This window comes from Rhinoderma darwinii, chromosome 8, assembly GCF_050947455.1.
Source record: "Rhinoderma darwinii isolate aRhiDar2 chromosome 8, aRhiDar2.hap1, whole genome shotgun sequence".
Classification (NCBI taxonomy): domain Eukaryota; kingdom Metazoa; phylum Chordata; class Amphibia; order Anura; family Rhinodermatidae; genus Rhinoderma; species Rhinoderma darwinii.
Window position 1 is genome coordinate 11,203,558 of NC_134694.1, and position 17,429 is coordinate 11,220,986.

Sequence of the window (17,429 nt, forward strand, 5' to 3'; positions counted from 1 at the left end):
TGTTGGGGTTGTCACACTAAAGAACTGTTTGATCTGTCCCGGTCTGTGACATGGAGGGAACGAGGTGGTCACCAGTTGTGGTTTTTCCTTGACAGTGACTTTGCAAGTTGGGCCTCGTGTACTCGCCTATATTATGGATTTGCGTTAAATGGATCTAGAATATGTGGCCCATAGACCGTGTGAGCCCATAATGAAACTCAAATTATATACAGAGGCAGTTTGCATCTCTAACAGAAACCGTATACCTTGCTGAGAAGGTTTGTTCCCTTACAGCAATGCTTCTAGACAAGAACATGGTGCATCCATGAAGCACACACTGCGCCTCTGTAAGATGTACCCGTATAGGGACTCCATGTGCCACCATACAGGGTCCGTGCGTATGGCAATGCCGTGTGCATGGATCCTAAAAAAATAAATAATGATTTTGACTCTGCAGAGCTACTATTTCGTTAAAGGGATCTTCCCAAATTAGGGTTAAGATACGTCAAATACTGACCTGCTGGGTCCCCTATCTATCCCAAGAACAGGCCAGTTTTGGTACCAACCATTCATGTGCGGTAACTTATGAATGGGAGCCTGGGAAGCTGCTGAGGGAAAGCAATCAGTAACAGTGACCAGATATCCCCAGACAACTCTCCATGAGCAACTGGGACAAAAACCGCCCCGTTACAATGATCGTTTGTCTGTGACTCGTTCCATTGACGTATCATGAAACTCTAATTTTGGAAAACACCTTTAATCAGGAAAAGGAAATCTCCAGTGTGACTGGCAGGAACAGGGCATGTAAACCTGAACTTAGCGGATCAGCTTTCTGGAACGGATGTGTTGTGTCTTATCTATACTAAAGTGTTCATATGCAGCCTCCGTAGAGCACACGTCTTTTGTACTTTCTCTTTCAGCTCCACACGCTCTGAACGTACCAGCGCCTGGATACAGACCGGAGTGGCCAGGGGGCGGTGAGTAGTCCTCACTCCCAATCACCACGGAACATATTAAAGATTTTACAGACTTAGGCCTCATTCACACGAGCATATACGTTTCACGCGCGTGAATCATGGTCCGTGTGTGCTGCGTTATGCATTAGCGTGCTTTGCGAGGGGCATGCGTTATTCACACACTCACAAAGCACATCTTTTTTTTTAATTATTATTTTCAACTGAATTGATGGGCAAATCACGCACCTCACACGCATGTGCATCCGTGTGCTGTGCATGGTTTTCACACACCCATTGACTTCAATGGGCGCGTAGGTGCGTGATAACGCACCAATATAGGACATGCAGTGAATTTTACGCAGCGGACTCTCGCTGCGTGAAAAATCACGCATGTGTGAATGGCCCCTTTGAAATAAATGGGTCCGTGTGCTGTGCGTTGTTTCAATGCACAGCACACGGACGTGATTCACGCTCGTGTGAATGGGGCCTAAGACTTCATGCTCACGACCGTATTACAGTTCCGTGCTGACAGAGCCTCATTTTTCAAATCTGACGTGTTACTTTATGCGGTAATAACATCGGAATGCTTTTACCTATCCAAGCGATTCTGAGATTGTTTTCTCTTGACACATTGGAATTTAAGTTAGTGGTAAAATTTGCTCGATAAATTCAGTATTTAATTATGAAAAACACCAAAATGTTATGTTTATGGAATTCATAGAAATATGTGGGCCCATACTGTACCTTCTTCATGTGCTTCCAATTTTATATGGAAACACCCAGACAGGGTTTTTATTTCACATAGAGAATGAATAGGGGGTAACTTGTAACTTGCAAAATCGTGCGGCCATAAAGAGTGTATTAATTCATGTCCGCACGATTTTGCAGATAAAGGGATGGTTTACCCGCATTAACGTGTGACCACTAACAGGCTATTTGACAGCCGCACCGAACACGGTGCCAGCGCGGTTGTTGGCCGCGTTGCGACCGTGTCAAGTCCGTTCCGTGTGGCCTTAGGGTATGTTCAAACGCAGAGTCAAAAACGTCTCAAAATACGGAGCTGTTTTCAAGAGAAAACTGCTCCTGATTGTCAGACATTTTTTGAGCCACTCGAAATTTGTGCAGTGTTTTTTACGGCCGTTTTTGGAGCTTTCTTCAATAGAGTCTATGGAAAACGGCTCCAAAAACGTCCCAAGAAGTGTCCTGCACTTCTTTTTCGCGGCCGTTTTTTACGCGGAAAAAAAAACGCCGCGAAAAACGCTCCGTCGGAACAGAACGCCGTTTTACCATTGAACTCAATGGGTAGACGTTTGGAGGCGTTCTGCTTCCGACTTTTCGGCCGTTTACGGCCCGAAAATAGGCCGTGTGAACACACCCTAACCTTAACAAACTTCAACACCAGTGAAAACTATGTCCATAAAATGTCTGCGTAAAAAAACGCAACAGAACTGCAGCATTACAGAGACAAAAAAAGCATGCAGTTGACCGCATGCGGCTTTCAAACGCAACAAAACCGCATCCTTACAGCAGCTCTTGTCAGTCATTACTAGATACCAAACATCTGACTATTTACTTATCAGACAGCAGAGTTATGAATCCGCTACACAGCAGGGATATTATCAGACGTGGTATATTATACTACATATTGTTTACAGTTTATAATGTCCGTTTACTTGCTACAGGCCGTCGGGTGCGTGCAGCTGCATTCTGGGTAGTTCATCTGGAGTCATTTCTATGGAAGGGCCACTCAGAAGGAAAACGCTACTCAAAGAAGGGAAAAAGCCCACGGTAACATCCTATAAATATCTAGTGGCAATGCCTCATTCATGTGTACAATTAACATGCCACCTTGTTAGTAAAGTTTCTTTTTATAATGTTTCTATTGACTTAACAATACAAATACTCTCTATTTTCAGTGCATTGTTTAAAAATAGCCACTAGAGGGCACTCCAAATACAGGATAATAATCTACTTTGTATTTACACAGGGCACCTGCCATACATGGCGATTAGTGTAAGAACTATTATGTTTAATTAAGATCACACAGACTAATAGAGCCCGAGGCTTACACACATTTAGTTGTAAGAAATTTGTGGCAATTATTATTGAAAGATATCGAAAGCAAACATCTCTTCTGTTCCAGCAGCCTGCCAATTAACGAGACAAGTACCCAACTCAGAGGGCCCCACTAGAGAAATTTAGAGGGCATCGAAAAGTAGATTCTCCTCCACCCTGAATACGGTCTCTGGTCACGTCAGCTTCCCTATAAATAGTCAGCAAAAAGTAGTCACACGCGTCAGATTTGTTGCAGACATTTCTGTGACTGTCTCATTTATCTGAATGGGGTTTGCAGAAAGAACCTCATTCAGATGTATGCAACTGAAATTCAGAAGTGGAGTAACCCTTTAATTTTCCATTTTTTGCATTAGCTCTCCTCATGGTCACGTTATTGGGTGACACTTACAGGATCAACGCTTCTCTACTTTGGAGCCAAATCTTTAAGAGGCAATGAAAGAAAAAATGTGAGTATTACTGCTGGAAGTGCATTCTTCTGTTGCAGAGTTTACTTGGTGTAACTAATGCTGGGTTTCAAAAGTGGGAACTAATGGCTGCCGTCACAGCAAGAGATCCAGCTCTCCAAATAACCTGAATGGTACATAAACTTCCATTTTTATACAGTTATAAATTCTCCCCTGCTCTGTCTGCATGTCAGAAATCTATTCATGAACGAGGTAGCACAGGATGAGCAATGCCATGGTCAGATATGGAGATAGGGGAGTGATAAAATACATGGAGTTGTCAGCTCATAATTATATAAATGAATTCAATTAGCAAGACTAAAACGTGACAAGAGATGCCTCATCTGTTGCTGCAATCTCTGGGGTTCTCACGCAATCACTCTACGCCTTTGTGATTGGCACGACATTCAGACTGGCTCGTACCCAATCATTGCTATGTGTAAACAGGGCAACGATCAGCTAATGAACACGCAAACACTCGTTCATCGGCTGATCCTATCGTTTATGCCGTATGAAAAATGATCATTGTCGGCAGCACATTTCCCTGTGTAAACAGAGAGCTGCGCTGCCGACATGATGGATATGCAGGAGAACGAGCGATCATCCCCATACATTACTGATCATTGCTCCTTGTGAAAGGATCACACGAGCGACGATCAACAAGCTGCCTCGGCTCATATTTTTTAAAGTGCGATCATAAACCATCATCTGCTTCAAATTTGTTACTTTGACACTTAGATGAAGAGACCCTTTTATGACACTTCTGTTGGTACAGATCACATTATACAACACACTGCTGCTCTGGGGTCGGACACAGATGAGTTTGGCTCGTATGTTCAGAACATGAAGAATTCACAACAGAGTAAAGTGTAAAACGAGCAAAATGTTAGAAAAAAAACCTTGATTTCTATAGCATGGTTAACCCCTTAATGACCAGCTCGTTTTTGCCTCTCTGCCTTTCAGCTGCCATAACTTTTTTATTGACGTGGCTGTATGAGGCCTTGTTTTATGCGAGAGAAATAGTTTTTTTTTTCCTGCAGTTTGGCGGTAAAACATTTTTTTTTTACGGCGTGAATTTAGGAAAAAGCGATTCTTTGCATTGTTTTTCTTGCTTATTCTTTTATCCCGTTCTCATTGTATGCTAAATAACCCGTTAAATGAATTCTTCAGGTTATTACGGTCGTGTAGATACCTAATGTGTGTAGGTTTTATGTTTTTATGTAATGTGGGGGCAATAAATTATATTTTATGCAAAATTAAGACTTTTTTGGAACTTTTTTTTTTATTTTGTTACTTTGTTTTTTTTAACCCATTAAGGGATAACTTTACTTATAACTTTATTTTTTACTAATAATGTATTAGCATACTCCTGTATGCTAATAGATTACACTGTGTAACTATAACACAGGCTGCTGATCGGGCAGCGCATAGTGTGCCCGAACAGCAGGCAAACGGAACAGACAGCCCTGGGGTCCTTTGTAGGTCCCCAGAGCTGACTGCAGAGGGATTCATGGTCTTTGATCGCATCACCGGAGACCCGGTGATGCGATCAAAGAGGGGAATTCCGTTTGATCATGTCACGGACCACGGCAATCAAAGGGTTAAACAGCTGGGTTTGGAATGTTTTCCGACCTCAGCTGTGTTCAGGAGGCTGCTCTGAGATCAGGAGCTGTAAGTTAATCCTGGCATTCTAGCGGTCATGAACCAGGTAGAATAGAGGTGGTTGTCTCAAAGCATCCTGGGATCTCATAGTCAAATTTAGGCAGGAAGGCATGACTTCAGGGCCCAACACACAAACATTATACACACTGCATCAAAGAGGAAGCATCTAAAGAAGCTTTGGTAATTGAAATGATAAGTTTGCTGCCTGTAGCTCTGCGGCCTAGATCATTAGATAGGTGGTGCCACATCAACCGCTACAGCTCTGTCATTGGTGGTCACACAGCATCTGACCTCAAGATAACACCATAATGGCAGTATATAAAATTAGAAGACCTCACTTGTCATTTTCTATATGGGGATATTGATGTTTTGGTGAAATTACATGAACGGTGATCTCATCCACAAGTACCAATAATGATCATTTTTTTTGCACTTGTATTTTTTTCCCCAGTACAAGTCTACACCTAGCAAGAAAGTGTCTATATTAGGATGGATGGTGGTTTTGCCAGATGACCCTGAACATCCAAATATTTTCCAGCTCAACAACCCTGATAAAGGTGAGTTGTGTCTCTACATCTACCACGTCCTGCGTCCACAGGGAATGTTTAACCAATTGATACAAAGGACGAGTATGTTTGTCCCGAGCAGCAGGCTGTTGCCGCATTAGGCTGAGCATATTCATCCTGCTGATTGTGCTGGCACAACAAGTGTGTCAGGAGCAGACTGAATTCACACGTAGCTGACTTGTTGCAGAAATTTCTGCAATTGAAATTGCATTCGATGTAGCTGAATTGGGTAGTATCTGCAGCAGGTACATGGACTTTTGTAAGTTCCATTCACATAAGTGGGACTGTCGCAAAAATGTCTGGAACAAATCTGCAAGCTATGAACATGCCCTAATGCCTATTAGGCCATGCTTCTCTGCGTTATACATGATAATCTGTAAAAAATGAAAGAGAAAGCGCCTCATGGTGCAGAAATCCCAATACAGTTTGGAAGAGACACAATACAGATGTGGGAGTGCACCTCACCTGGGCAGGTTGTGCGATATCCAGGCACAACACTGTTTAGAAGCATTAATTGATGTAGTTGCAGCTACTTCCTAACTGGTGGGACAGCAGGGTTCCATCGCGTAGTATTGCATTAAGTCCAGAAAAAAGTGGAAGCCAAAAAGCGCTACTTATGCTCAATTCAGTTTTATTAAATTTGATGGGGTGACGCGTTTCGACACCGAACTGGCGTCTTCATCAGACCATATGCATGAGGCACCAAACAGAATGTGTTTTTTTAAACACAAAAAAGCGCCAAAGTACTCATAATGACAGAAAAAATATATATGGAAAAAATCCTCCAGCTCACCTTGTCACAAGAAGGGTATGAAAGTCAGTGCACGGATCCTCGTGTCGGCACACGCAAGAGATACAGCAGAAAAAGGGGAGTTGGAACCAGCGCTGGGAGTGCAAATTCTGTTAAAAACGGGAATCTTCTTCCAAGTTTTAATATGTCTTAATTAAAATCAAAGCAAAGGACTACGAACAAATATTAGTGACGGGCAGGTATAGTCCAAGGTACAGAGAGAAAAGAGGAGATAGGCGGTAGCCTACGCGTTTCAGACCCTCGCTGGGTCCTTCTAAGGACCCAGCGAGGGTCTGAAACGCGTAGGCTACCGCCTATCTCCTCTTTTCTCTCTGTACCTTGGACTATACCTGCCCGTCACTAATATTTGTTCGTAGTCCTTTGCTTTGATTTTAATTAAGACATATTAAAACTTGGAAGAAGATTCCCGTTTTTAACAGAATTTGCACTCCCAGCGCTGGTTCCAACTCCCCTTTTTCTGCTGTACTCATAATGACGTCATGAATGGCAGTCACCACAGCCAATCAAATGCACAAAAGAAAAAAGCAGTTTAAGAAACAATTAAAAAAGGACAATGCAATACATATAGTGCACATATCAATCTAAGAATAATCAGAACTTAGATAAAAAATGCATGGTAGGTAACATCAGTAGTTTAGTAATGAAAAATATAGAATATGATAATAAAAATATGGTCAAATAAAAAAATATATATATATATTAAAAAATGTGTCAATTCGAACGGGGAACAACATTTAATATACGCATAGTCATACAGAGCCAGCAGTAAAAATGCGCCTGTGCTGTGTACATCTAATTATAAGAAGTAGGTGACGGGGAAGAAGCATGAAAGGCAAAGGATCAAGTGATATCAGAAAGGGGGTACAAATGGTGTAATGCAACTCCTCTCAAGTTTGAGAGTAGTTTAGTATCGGGAGTGCAGGGACGAACGCCTCATGACGCCATTGGCCACCGCAGGCTACCAATCAGAGGTCAGGCATCAGCCAGGCCCCTGTTACTATAGTCCATTGGGACGCCGTGCGCCTGATAGGCTGTCAAGCACCCAATCAGCAGACAACATTGCACCAAACCGCCAGTTACCAAGGGGACGTAACGGTTAGCAGGGAACAGGCAGACTGACATTCATGACTTCATTATGAGTACTTTGGTGGTTTTTTGTGTTTTAAAAAACCACATTCTGTTTGGTGCATATGGTCTGATAAAGACGCCAGTTCGGTGTGGAAACGTATCACCCCATCAAACCAATCAGAGCACCGGCGGGTGTTATGATTACCGAGACCGCTCTCCACGCCGCCATTCCAGTTTGAGGCAGTGTGCAGAGCGGTTGGGAGACTGTCTGCTGTGGCTTTGTTGGGATTTGTAGTGCGATCCGCACTACTGTGTAAAAAATAAGAGAGGTCCTTTTTTGCTACTTCTGTCTGATCACCAGCAGTCTTTTTTTTGTGCAGACAGATATTTTGGCCATTTCCCGGTCATTGTCCCTGTACCACTCCAGCCCGCTCCCTTTTCCACGCAAACCCCTCCCTGTCCCAATCCTGTGCCCACTGAGCGCTGATCAGTGACCACCATCACTGTTCAGCATCTGTGCTCAATTTTTGGCACAGGATTTTTTTTTTTTTAATTTGCACCATTTTCCTGTGTGTGCCCTGTGGCCACAAAGTGCTGGTTAGTGACCACCATCACTGATGAGCATCTGTGGGGGTTTTTTATCCGCAGGTTATTTTTTGGTACTTTTTTTTCCCTTTTTTCACCCACCCCAATTACCTGTGTGTGTCCTGCGACAGCTGATCAGTGACCGCCATCACTGATCGGTATCTGTGCTCAATTTTTGGTCCAGGAATTTTTAAAAAAAAATTCTATTACAAATGTGCACCCTGCGGCCACAGACTGCTGATTAGTTATCGGCATCTGTGGTAATTTGTTGACGCAGGTTTTTTTGGTCTTTTTCGAATTTTTCACCCGCACCTTTACGTAGTGCGCGTCCTGCGCTGGGTGCTGATCATTGACGCACACCACTGATCAGCATCTTTTCTGGCGCAGGTTTTTTTTTTCTAAAACAGTAAAAAAGAAAAATTATAGTAGTTAGGTGGAGGTAGGACGTTAGGGTAGCATATGCTAGCGTTATAAATGTTAATTTAGTTTTAGATATAGATAGATATATCTAGCAATTTTTTCCTGCAGTTTTAGTATAAATTTACTGTAGTTCACTATTAGACTACAGTTTTTTATAGTAATGGATAGCGTCAGTAAGGGCCTGTTCACATCACCGTTCGCTTTCCGTTCCGGGGGTTCCGTCGGAGGTTCCCGTCGGGTGAATCCTGCAACTGAAAGTGAAAGGATAGCTTCCGTTTCAGTCACCATTGATCTCAATGGTGACGGAAACATCGCTAATGGTTTCCGTTCATCACCATTCCGGCAGGTTTCTGGGTTTTCCGACGGAATCAATAGCGGTGTCGACAGAGGGTAAATTTGATGAAGGAATGCCGGGGTATGATACCAGTGCATCAGAATCTTATATTGGTTCTCCTTATAAGAAGCACAGAGAGATGACTTAGCTGCATGAGACCAAATAATTTGCCACAGGGACAGGGGGAGTTCCCTACTTAGATAGGTCTCCAATTTAACCACGTAACCATGTTTGGGAGTTGTTTGCATATTCGGAGAGGAGAGAATATCATAGATCTCAGAGATTAACCCGTTAGTGACCGGCCCATCGTGTTTCTACGTCGGTCACTAACGGGCCTTATTCCGATGCCATAGACTTTTTACGTCGCAGCATCGGAATAAGTTTACAGAGCAGGGAGCTGTCAAATCTCCCTGCTCTCAGCTGCCAGAGGCAGCTGAGGGCTGGGAGCGTCCCTGCTTTGCCGTGTGAGATCGATATTAGTATCGATCTCACACGTGTAACCCCTCAGATGCGGTGCTCAATAGCGAGCACCGCATCTGAGTGGTTTTGGAGAGAGGGAGGGAGCTCCCTCTCTCTCCCACCGACACCCGGCGATACGATCGCCGAGTGTCTGTGTCTCTAATGGCAGCCGGGGGTCTAATAAAGGCCCCCAGGTCTGCCTGGAGTGAATGCCTGCTAGATCATGCCGCAGGCATGTCCTAGCAGATGCCTGTCCGTGTTAAACGGACAGGCAGTAATACACTGCAATACAAAAGTATTGCAGTGTATTATAAATGCGATCGCAGAATCGCATATTATAGTCCCCTAATGGGACTAGTAAAAAAGTGACAAAAAAGCTTAATAAAGTTAATTCAAAAAAAATTTGAAAAAAAATGAAAAACACAGCTTTTCCCCTTACAAAATGCTTTACTATTAAAAAAACAAAATTAAGTTAAAAAGTTACACATATTTGGTATCGCCGCGTCCGTAACGACCCCGACTATAAATCTATTACATTATTTAACCCGCACTGTGAACGGCATAAAAAATTTAATAAAAAACTATGGAAAAATTGCTGTTTTCTGTGAATACTGACTTTAAAAAAATGTGATAAAAAGTGATCAAAAAGTCGCATCTACTCCAAAATGGTACCGATAAAAACTACAAGTCGTCCCGCAAAAAAAAAGCCCTCATACAACGGCATCGGCGAAAAAATAAAAACTTTACGGCTCTTCAAATATGGAGACACAAAAACAAATAATTTTGAAAAAAAAGCGTTTTTACTGTATAAAAGTAGTAAAACATACAAAAACTATACAAATTTGGTATCGTTGCAATCGTAACAACCCGCTGAATAAAGTTATTGTGTTATTTATACCACACGGTAAACGGCGTAGATTTAGGACGCAAAAAAGAGTGGCGAAATTTCAGATTTTTTTCTATTCCCCCCCAAAAAAAAGTTAATAAAAGTTAATCAATAAATAATATGTACCTAAAAATGGTGCTATTCAAAAATACAACTTGTCCCGCAAAAAACAAGACCTTATACAGCTATGTCGACGCAAAAATAAAAAGGTTATAGCTCTTGGAATGCGACGATTGAAAAACGTAAAAAATAGCTTGGTCATTAAGGTCCAAAATAGGCTGGTCATTAAGGGGTTAAACCGCGAGTCGAGGTTGTAGTTTTGCATAGAAATTCAAAAGTTGTGGGTTTAGAGAAGCTAGTATTTTTATAAAGAGATTTGGCAAGATGGACAATTTGTAGGTAGCTGAAGTACGCATTAGATGGTAAATTATATTTGGATTGTAAAGTATGGAATTGTAGTATGGTCCTCGAGCACAAGTCCATGATGTCAGCAAAATTAAAAAGGTCAGCTCGCGACCACGGCTGAGTCATCCTAATTTAGTCTTAGTATTTATATCCGCCTATTCTTTTTTTTTTTTCCTTCTCTTTTTTTTTTTTAAATTCTTATCTTCTAATTTCTGTTTACTATACACGTGTAAAAACACTACCCACACACCCCCCTTTGTAAAAATAAGAGTTGATTACACGTGATAAAACACCACACACCCCCCTGTAATAAATCAAAATGTCACAATCGTCCAGAAGAATGTATTCAGTCGAGGAGGCCTACGCCATCATTGCCACTGATACGGCTAGCGAGGAATATGCCCAACTCCTTTTTGTTTCCTCTTCTTCCTCCTACCTCCAGTAATGAGGAACCACCCCAAAGGCGACCCAGGAGAGCAGTTGAGGCAACCCCAATGATCGATTCCTTGTGGACTCCACCCCCCGAAAATTATGAGCCTCAAATTCCGGATTTTATAGGCAGCTCAGGAATTCGTTTTGAGACTACAGGCCTCACAGAAATTGACATTTTCAAGGTCTTTTTCTCTGAGGAGTTTGTTAATTTAATGGTAGCCCAGACAAATCTTTACTCCCAACAATTTTTAAGCCAAAACCCCAAAACAATCCTTTGTTAGGTGGACCCCTGTAGATGCAGGGGATGATGACATTTTGGGGCCTTGTGCTGCATATGGGCCTAGTGAGGAAGCCAGAGATTAGGCAATACTGGAGTGCGGATATTTGGTACAACACCCCAATTTACCGCATGGCCATGACCCAGACACACTTTGAAGCGATTTTAAAATTCTTGCATTATAATGTAAATGCCCAGTGCCCGCCCCAGGACAACCCCACATTCGACCGTCTATTTAAAATCAGGCCAGTCATTGAACATTTCAGCACCAAATTTTCACAAGTGTACACCCCCGATAAATATATTTCCATAGACGAGTCCCTTGCTCATTTTAAAGGGAGGCTTAAATTCCGCCAATACCTGCCCAATAAGAGGGCAAGGTATGGAATTAGATTGTACAAACTGTGTGCGAGTACATCTGGGTATACACACAGGTTTAGGGTTTACGAAGGGAAGGACTCTAATATTGAAACCCAAGAATGCCCCCCCCCCCCCCCCCGTCCTGGGAGTTAGTGGGAAAATAGTGTGGGTTGTAATACACCCACTGCTGGACGAGGATTATTACCTTTACGTGGATAACTTCTATACCAGCATCCCACTATTTAGGTGCCTTTCTGCCAGAAGTACTCCAGCACGCGGTACTGTGCGCAAAAATCAGAGAGGCCTCCCTAAAACACTGCTTAGCTAAAGCCTCAGAAGGGGTGAGAGCAGGGAACTATGCAGCGAGAACATTCTGTTAGTCAAATATAAGGACAAGAGGGATGTCCGTATATTGACCACAATTGATGGCAGTGGCAGCACCCCTGTCCCTGAACGAGGTACCACCACAGTGACCCACAAGCCAAATTGGATCCTCGTCTACAATAAGTACATTGATTTCTCTGATCAAGTACTGAAGCCTTATAGTGTCCTGCGTAAAACAAAGACATGGTACAAAAAGCTGCCCGTGCACATTGGCAATGTATAATGCTTATGTGCTATCCCGACGTGCAGGCCGGATAGGGACATTCCTTAACTTTCAAGGGGTAGTTATCAAGGCACTTCTATTTGGGAACCAGGCAGGGGAGGGCCCAAGCACATCAGCTGGTAGCGATGGTCCACGTATTGTACCAGGGCAACATTTCCCCAATGAAGTGCCCCAAATTGCAAAGAAGGGAAGGACACAAAAAAGATGCAGTGTGTTCCAAAAGGGGAATTAAAAAAGACACTATTTACCACTGTGAAACCTGCCCCGAAAAACCAGGCCTTGCTTCAAAGCGTACCACACATCCAACTTAGGCTATGTTCACACGGGGTCTTTTGCCGAGTTTTTTGACGCGGAAACCGCGTCGCAAAACTCGGCAGAAACGGCCCGAGAACGCCTCCCATTGATTTCAATGGGAGGCGTCGGCGTCTTTTTCCCGCGAGCAGTAAAACTGCCTCGCGGGAAAAAGAAGCGACATGCCCTATCTTCGGGCGCTTCCGCCTCCGACCTCCCATTGACTTCAATGGGAGGCAGGAGAAAGCGTGTTTTATGCCCGTGGCGCTCAATGGCCGCGGGCGAAAAACGGCGCGATAATTGCTATTCACACGGAGTATTTTGGGGGAGGAATATCTGCCTCAAAATTCCGTTTGGAGCTTTGAGGCAGATATTCCTCCCCCAAAATACTCCGTGTGAACATAGCCTAAATTAGTAATTTCATGCTTCATTTACCCCTTTATTATACCAAAAGCAACATTGCGTCCACACAGACATCCAGCTAAATCCTAGCTCCAAAAGTCAAAGGGCTCTTGAGCCCTGTCGTGTGTCCAAACAGCCGTTCATTACTACATGTGGGGTTATTTTTCTACTCGGGAGAAATTGCTTTACAAATGTTGTGGTTCTTTTTCTCCTTTAATCCTTGTGGAAATGAGAAAAAATTAGCTAAACCTACATTTTCTTTGAAAAAAAATGTTGATTTTTTATTTTCACAGCCTACTTCCAATATTTTCTGCAAAAAAAACTGTGCAGTCAAAATGCTCACTATACCCATAGATCATTTCCTTGAGGGGTGTGGGAAACCAAATGGGGTCACTTTTGGGAGATTTCCACTGTTTTGGTACCGCAAGAGCCCTTCATACCTGACATGGTGCCTAAAATATATTCTAAAAAGGAGGCCCCAAAATTCTCTTAAGTGCTCCTTTGCGTCTGAGGCCGGTGCTTCAGTCCAGTAGCACACTAGAGCCACATGTGGGATATTTCCTAAAACTGCAGACTCTGGGCAATACATATTGAGTTGCATTTCTCTGGTAAAACTTTCTGTGTTGTAAAAAAAAATGGATTAAAAATGAATTTCTGCAAAAAAAAATAATAATTTGTAAATTTCACCTCTACTTTGCTTTAATTCCTGTGAAACGTCTAAAGGGTTAAGAAACTTTCTAAAAGTTTTGAATACTTTGAGGGGTGAAGTTTTTAAAATTGGGTGACTTATTGGGGAGTTTCTAACGTATAAGGCCCTCAAAGCCACTTCACAACTGAACTGGCCCCTGCAAAAATAGCCTAAATTTTATTGAAAATGTGAGAAATTGCTGCTAACGTTCTAAGCCTTGTAACGTCCTAGAAAAATAAAAGGATGTTCAAAAACCGATGCAAACAAAGTAGACATATGGGGGATGTTAATTAGCAACAATTTTGTGTGGTATAACTGGCTGTCTTACAAGCAGATACATTTAAATTGAGAAAAATTCAAATTTTTGCAATTTTTCGCTAAATTTTAGTGTTTTTCACAATTAAATACTGAATTTATCGACCAAATTTTACGACTAACTTAAATTCCAATGTGTCAAGAGAAAACAATCTCTGAATCGCTTGGATAGGTAAAAGCATGCTGAAGTTATTACCACATAAATTGACACATGTCAGATTTGAAAAATGAGGCTCTGTCAGGAAGGTCAAAAGTGGTCAAAGCGGGAAGGGGTTAAGGAGGAGGAGCTCTGGATCACAGGTCCGATCACATTCTGTCTGCAGTGCAGCTACATTGACAGATATATAATAAAATGATGGCTCCTGAAATGCGACAAATAAAAGAATAAAACAGTTTGCTTGGTTTTTAAGGCCAGTCCATGAGGGGTTAATAGATGAATAAATAATCTAACTCAGGCTGAAATTACGTGTTTACTGAGTAAACTGAATGTTCCATAAACCCGACATTATTACACGCAGCATATGAAATCTGCAGATAAGCAACAACAAATGATACAGACTGGCTGCAGAGTATGGACATAAAGATACAGTGTAGAGCAGTGATTCTCAATGTTTCTTATCCAAGTACCCCCTACTCAAATAAATTACATTAACCCCTTCCCGACCACCCCACGTAGATTAACGGGCTGCAGAGCTGGTCCTTGGGCCTGCAGCCCATTAATCTATGTGTGCTTCTAACAGAGCACACAGGCGGTCCCCGCAGCCCGGCATCTCCCAGTACAGGCTGCTACTAGCTGCCTTAGTACTGGGGGAAAACATTGGGTCAGCGATGATGCGAACCGATTAACCCCTTAAATGCGGCAGTCAATAGCGACCGCCGCATTTAAGTTGTTATAGCAACATCGGCACCCCGCTACGCGATTGCGGGGGCCGATAGTTGCGGGGGGGGGGATTGCTATGGCAACCGGAAGCCCAAAAAAGGCTTCCGGTCTGCCATCTATTGAAGGCGATTACGTCCTGCCAGAGGCAGGACCTAATATGCCTCCTGTCGGTGTGAAACTGACAGGTATAATACCCTGCAATACATAAGTATTTCAGGGTATTATAACTACGATCCAACAATTGGATCTTCAAGTCCCTAGTGGGACTAAAAAAAAAAGTTACAAAAAAATGTACAAAAGTTAAATGTCAAAATAATAAAATTTAAAAATTGCCCTTTTTCCCTTTATAAAGTCCTTTTATTATTAAAAAAAAATAAAATAAACTATGCATAATTGGTATTGCCGCGTCCGTAACGGCCTGAACTATAAAAATATAATGTCATCTATCCCGCACGGTGACCGCCATAAAACAAAACATAAAAAAACGATACCGTAATCGCTATTTTTAGTCACTTCAGCTCCCAAATAATTTCATAAATAGGGATCAAAAAGTCGCATGTACGCAAAAATTGTAGCCCTCACACAGCTTTCCTGATAGAAAAATAAAAAAGTTGTGGCGACACAAAAACGATTTTTTTTTTTTTAAACCGTGATTTTATCGTGCAAACACCGTAAAACATAAAAAACCTATATACATATGGTATCGCCGTAATCGCATCGACCCACAGAATAAATGAAATATGTCATTTATAGTGCACGGTGAACGCCGTAAAAAAAAAGAATAAAAAACAATAGAAGTATACCCCTAGACAAATTCTTTTTTGGGCTGTAGTTTACCAAATGGGGTCATTTCTGGGGGGTGTCCACTGTTTTGGTCCCTCAGGGGCTTTGCAAATGCGACATGACACCTGAAAACCAATAGAGTAAACTTGAGCTCCAAAAGCCAAATAGCGCTCCTTCCCTTCTGCGCCCTGCCGTGTGTCCAAACAGCCGTTTATTACCACATATGGGGTATTGCCGTAATCAGGAGAAATTGCTTTACAAATCTTGCGGTGCTTTTTCTTCTTTATTCCTTGTAAAAATTAATAATTTCTAAGTTTTATTGAAAACAATTTCGATTTTCATTTTTACGGACTAATTCCACTAAATTCAGCAAAAAACCTGTGGGGTTAAAATGCTCACTATACCCCTTGATAAATTCCTTGAGGGTGTAGTTTGCCAAATGGTGTCTTTTTGGGGGTGTTTCCACTATTTTGGCCCCACAAGACCTCTCCAAACCTGACATGGTGCCTAAAATATATTGTAATAAAAAGGAGGCTTCAAAATCCACTAGGTGCTACTTTGCTTCTGAGCTCTGTGCCTCAGTCCATTATCACACTAGGGCCACATATGGGATATTTCTAAAAACAGCAGAATCTGGGCAATAAATATTGAGTTGCGTTTCTCTGGTAAAACCTTTTGTGTTACAGAAAAAAATGGATTAAATTGGATTTTCCAACAAAAAAAAAAGAAATTTGTAAATTTCCCCTCTACTTTGCTTTAATTCCTGTGAAACACCTAAAGGGTTAAGAAACTTTCTAAATGCTGTATTGAATACTTTGAGGGGTGCCGTTTTTGAAATTGGGTGACTTCTGGGGGTTTCTAATTTATAAGGCCCTCAAAGCCACTTCAGAACTGAACTGGTACCTATAAAAATAGGTTTTGGAAATTTTCTTGAAAATGTGAGAAATTGCTGCTAAAGTTTTAAGCCTTGTATCGTCCTAAAATAATAAAAGGAAGTTCAAAAAACAATGCCTACATAAAATATACATATGGGAAATGTTAATTAGTAAGTATTTTGTGTGGTATTACTATCTGTTTTACAAGCAGATACATTTAAATTTAGAAAACTGCTAATTTTTGCAAATTTTCTCTAAAGTTTGGTGATTTTCACAAACAAATACTGAATTTATTGATCAAATTTTTCCACTAACATACAGTACAATATGTCACGGGAAAACAATCTCAGAATCGCTTTGAATAGGTAAAAGCATTCCAGAGTTATTACCACATAAAGTGACACATGTCCGATTTGCAAAAATTGGCTCCGTACACAAGGCCAAAACAGGCTCAGTCCTGAAGGGGTTAAAGTACCTCAAAGGATAGGATCCTGCACCTGTTAGAATGACAGCATAAGAACAATAAGAGTACTCCATAGCGAATGAGAGTGTGCCCCCTGGGATACATGTATTACAAATTGAGATATTAAGCCCTATACAGTGGGTCAAGCAAGGGGTAGACATTGAGTAGTGGATTGCTTTGGGTTAAACTGGTTAAAGGAACACTCTGGGCAAATCTGTTCTATCTAGCGCAGTCTGAGGGTCAGTGTATGGCACAGAGGTTCTCTTTTTGGTGTTCTTTAAATCTCTGTGTCATACACCGACCCCCGAGTCCTTGTAGACAGAGTGGATCATATTTGGCCGGAGCGTAAGTTAAAGGAAGAAGGCAAAAGGCACACACAGACAGGTAAGTAAGGTAGGCACAGGAC

The 17,429-nt window shown here is 41.9% G+C and overlaps 1 protein-coding gene across 7 annotated transcripts in view; it reads left to right on the top strand.

Moving 5' to 3' along the window:
• Positions 1–17,429, top strand: part of RALGPS1 (Ral GEF with PH domain and SH3 binding motif 1) — a 350,348-nt gene that overhangs the window by 325,681 nt on the left and 7,238 nt on the right. For all 7 annotated transcript variants that reach the window (XM_075835061.1, XM_075835060.1, XM_075835059.1 and 4 more), the window contains 4 exons: positions 900–956; positions 2,618–2,723; positions 3,365–3,457; positions 5,568–5,673. In XM_075835061.1, the coding sequence (XP_075691176.1) occupies positions 900–956; positions 2,618–2,723; positions 3,365–3,457; positions 5,568–5,673 (362 nt within the window). The remainder of the gene's footprint in view (positions 1–899; positions 957–2,617; positions 2,724–3,364; positions 3,458–5,567; positions 5,674–17,429) is intronic.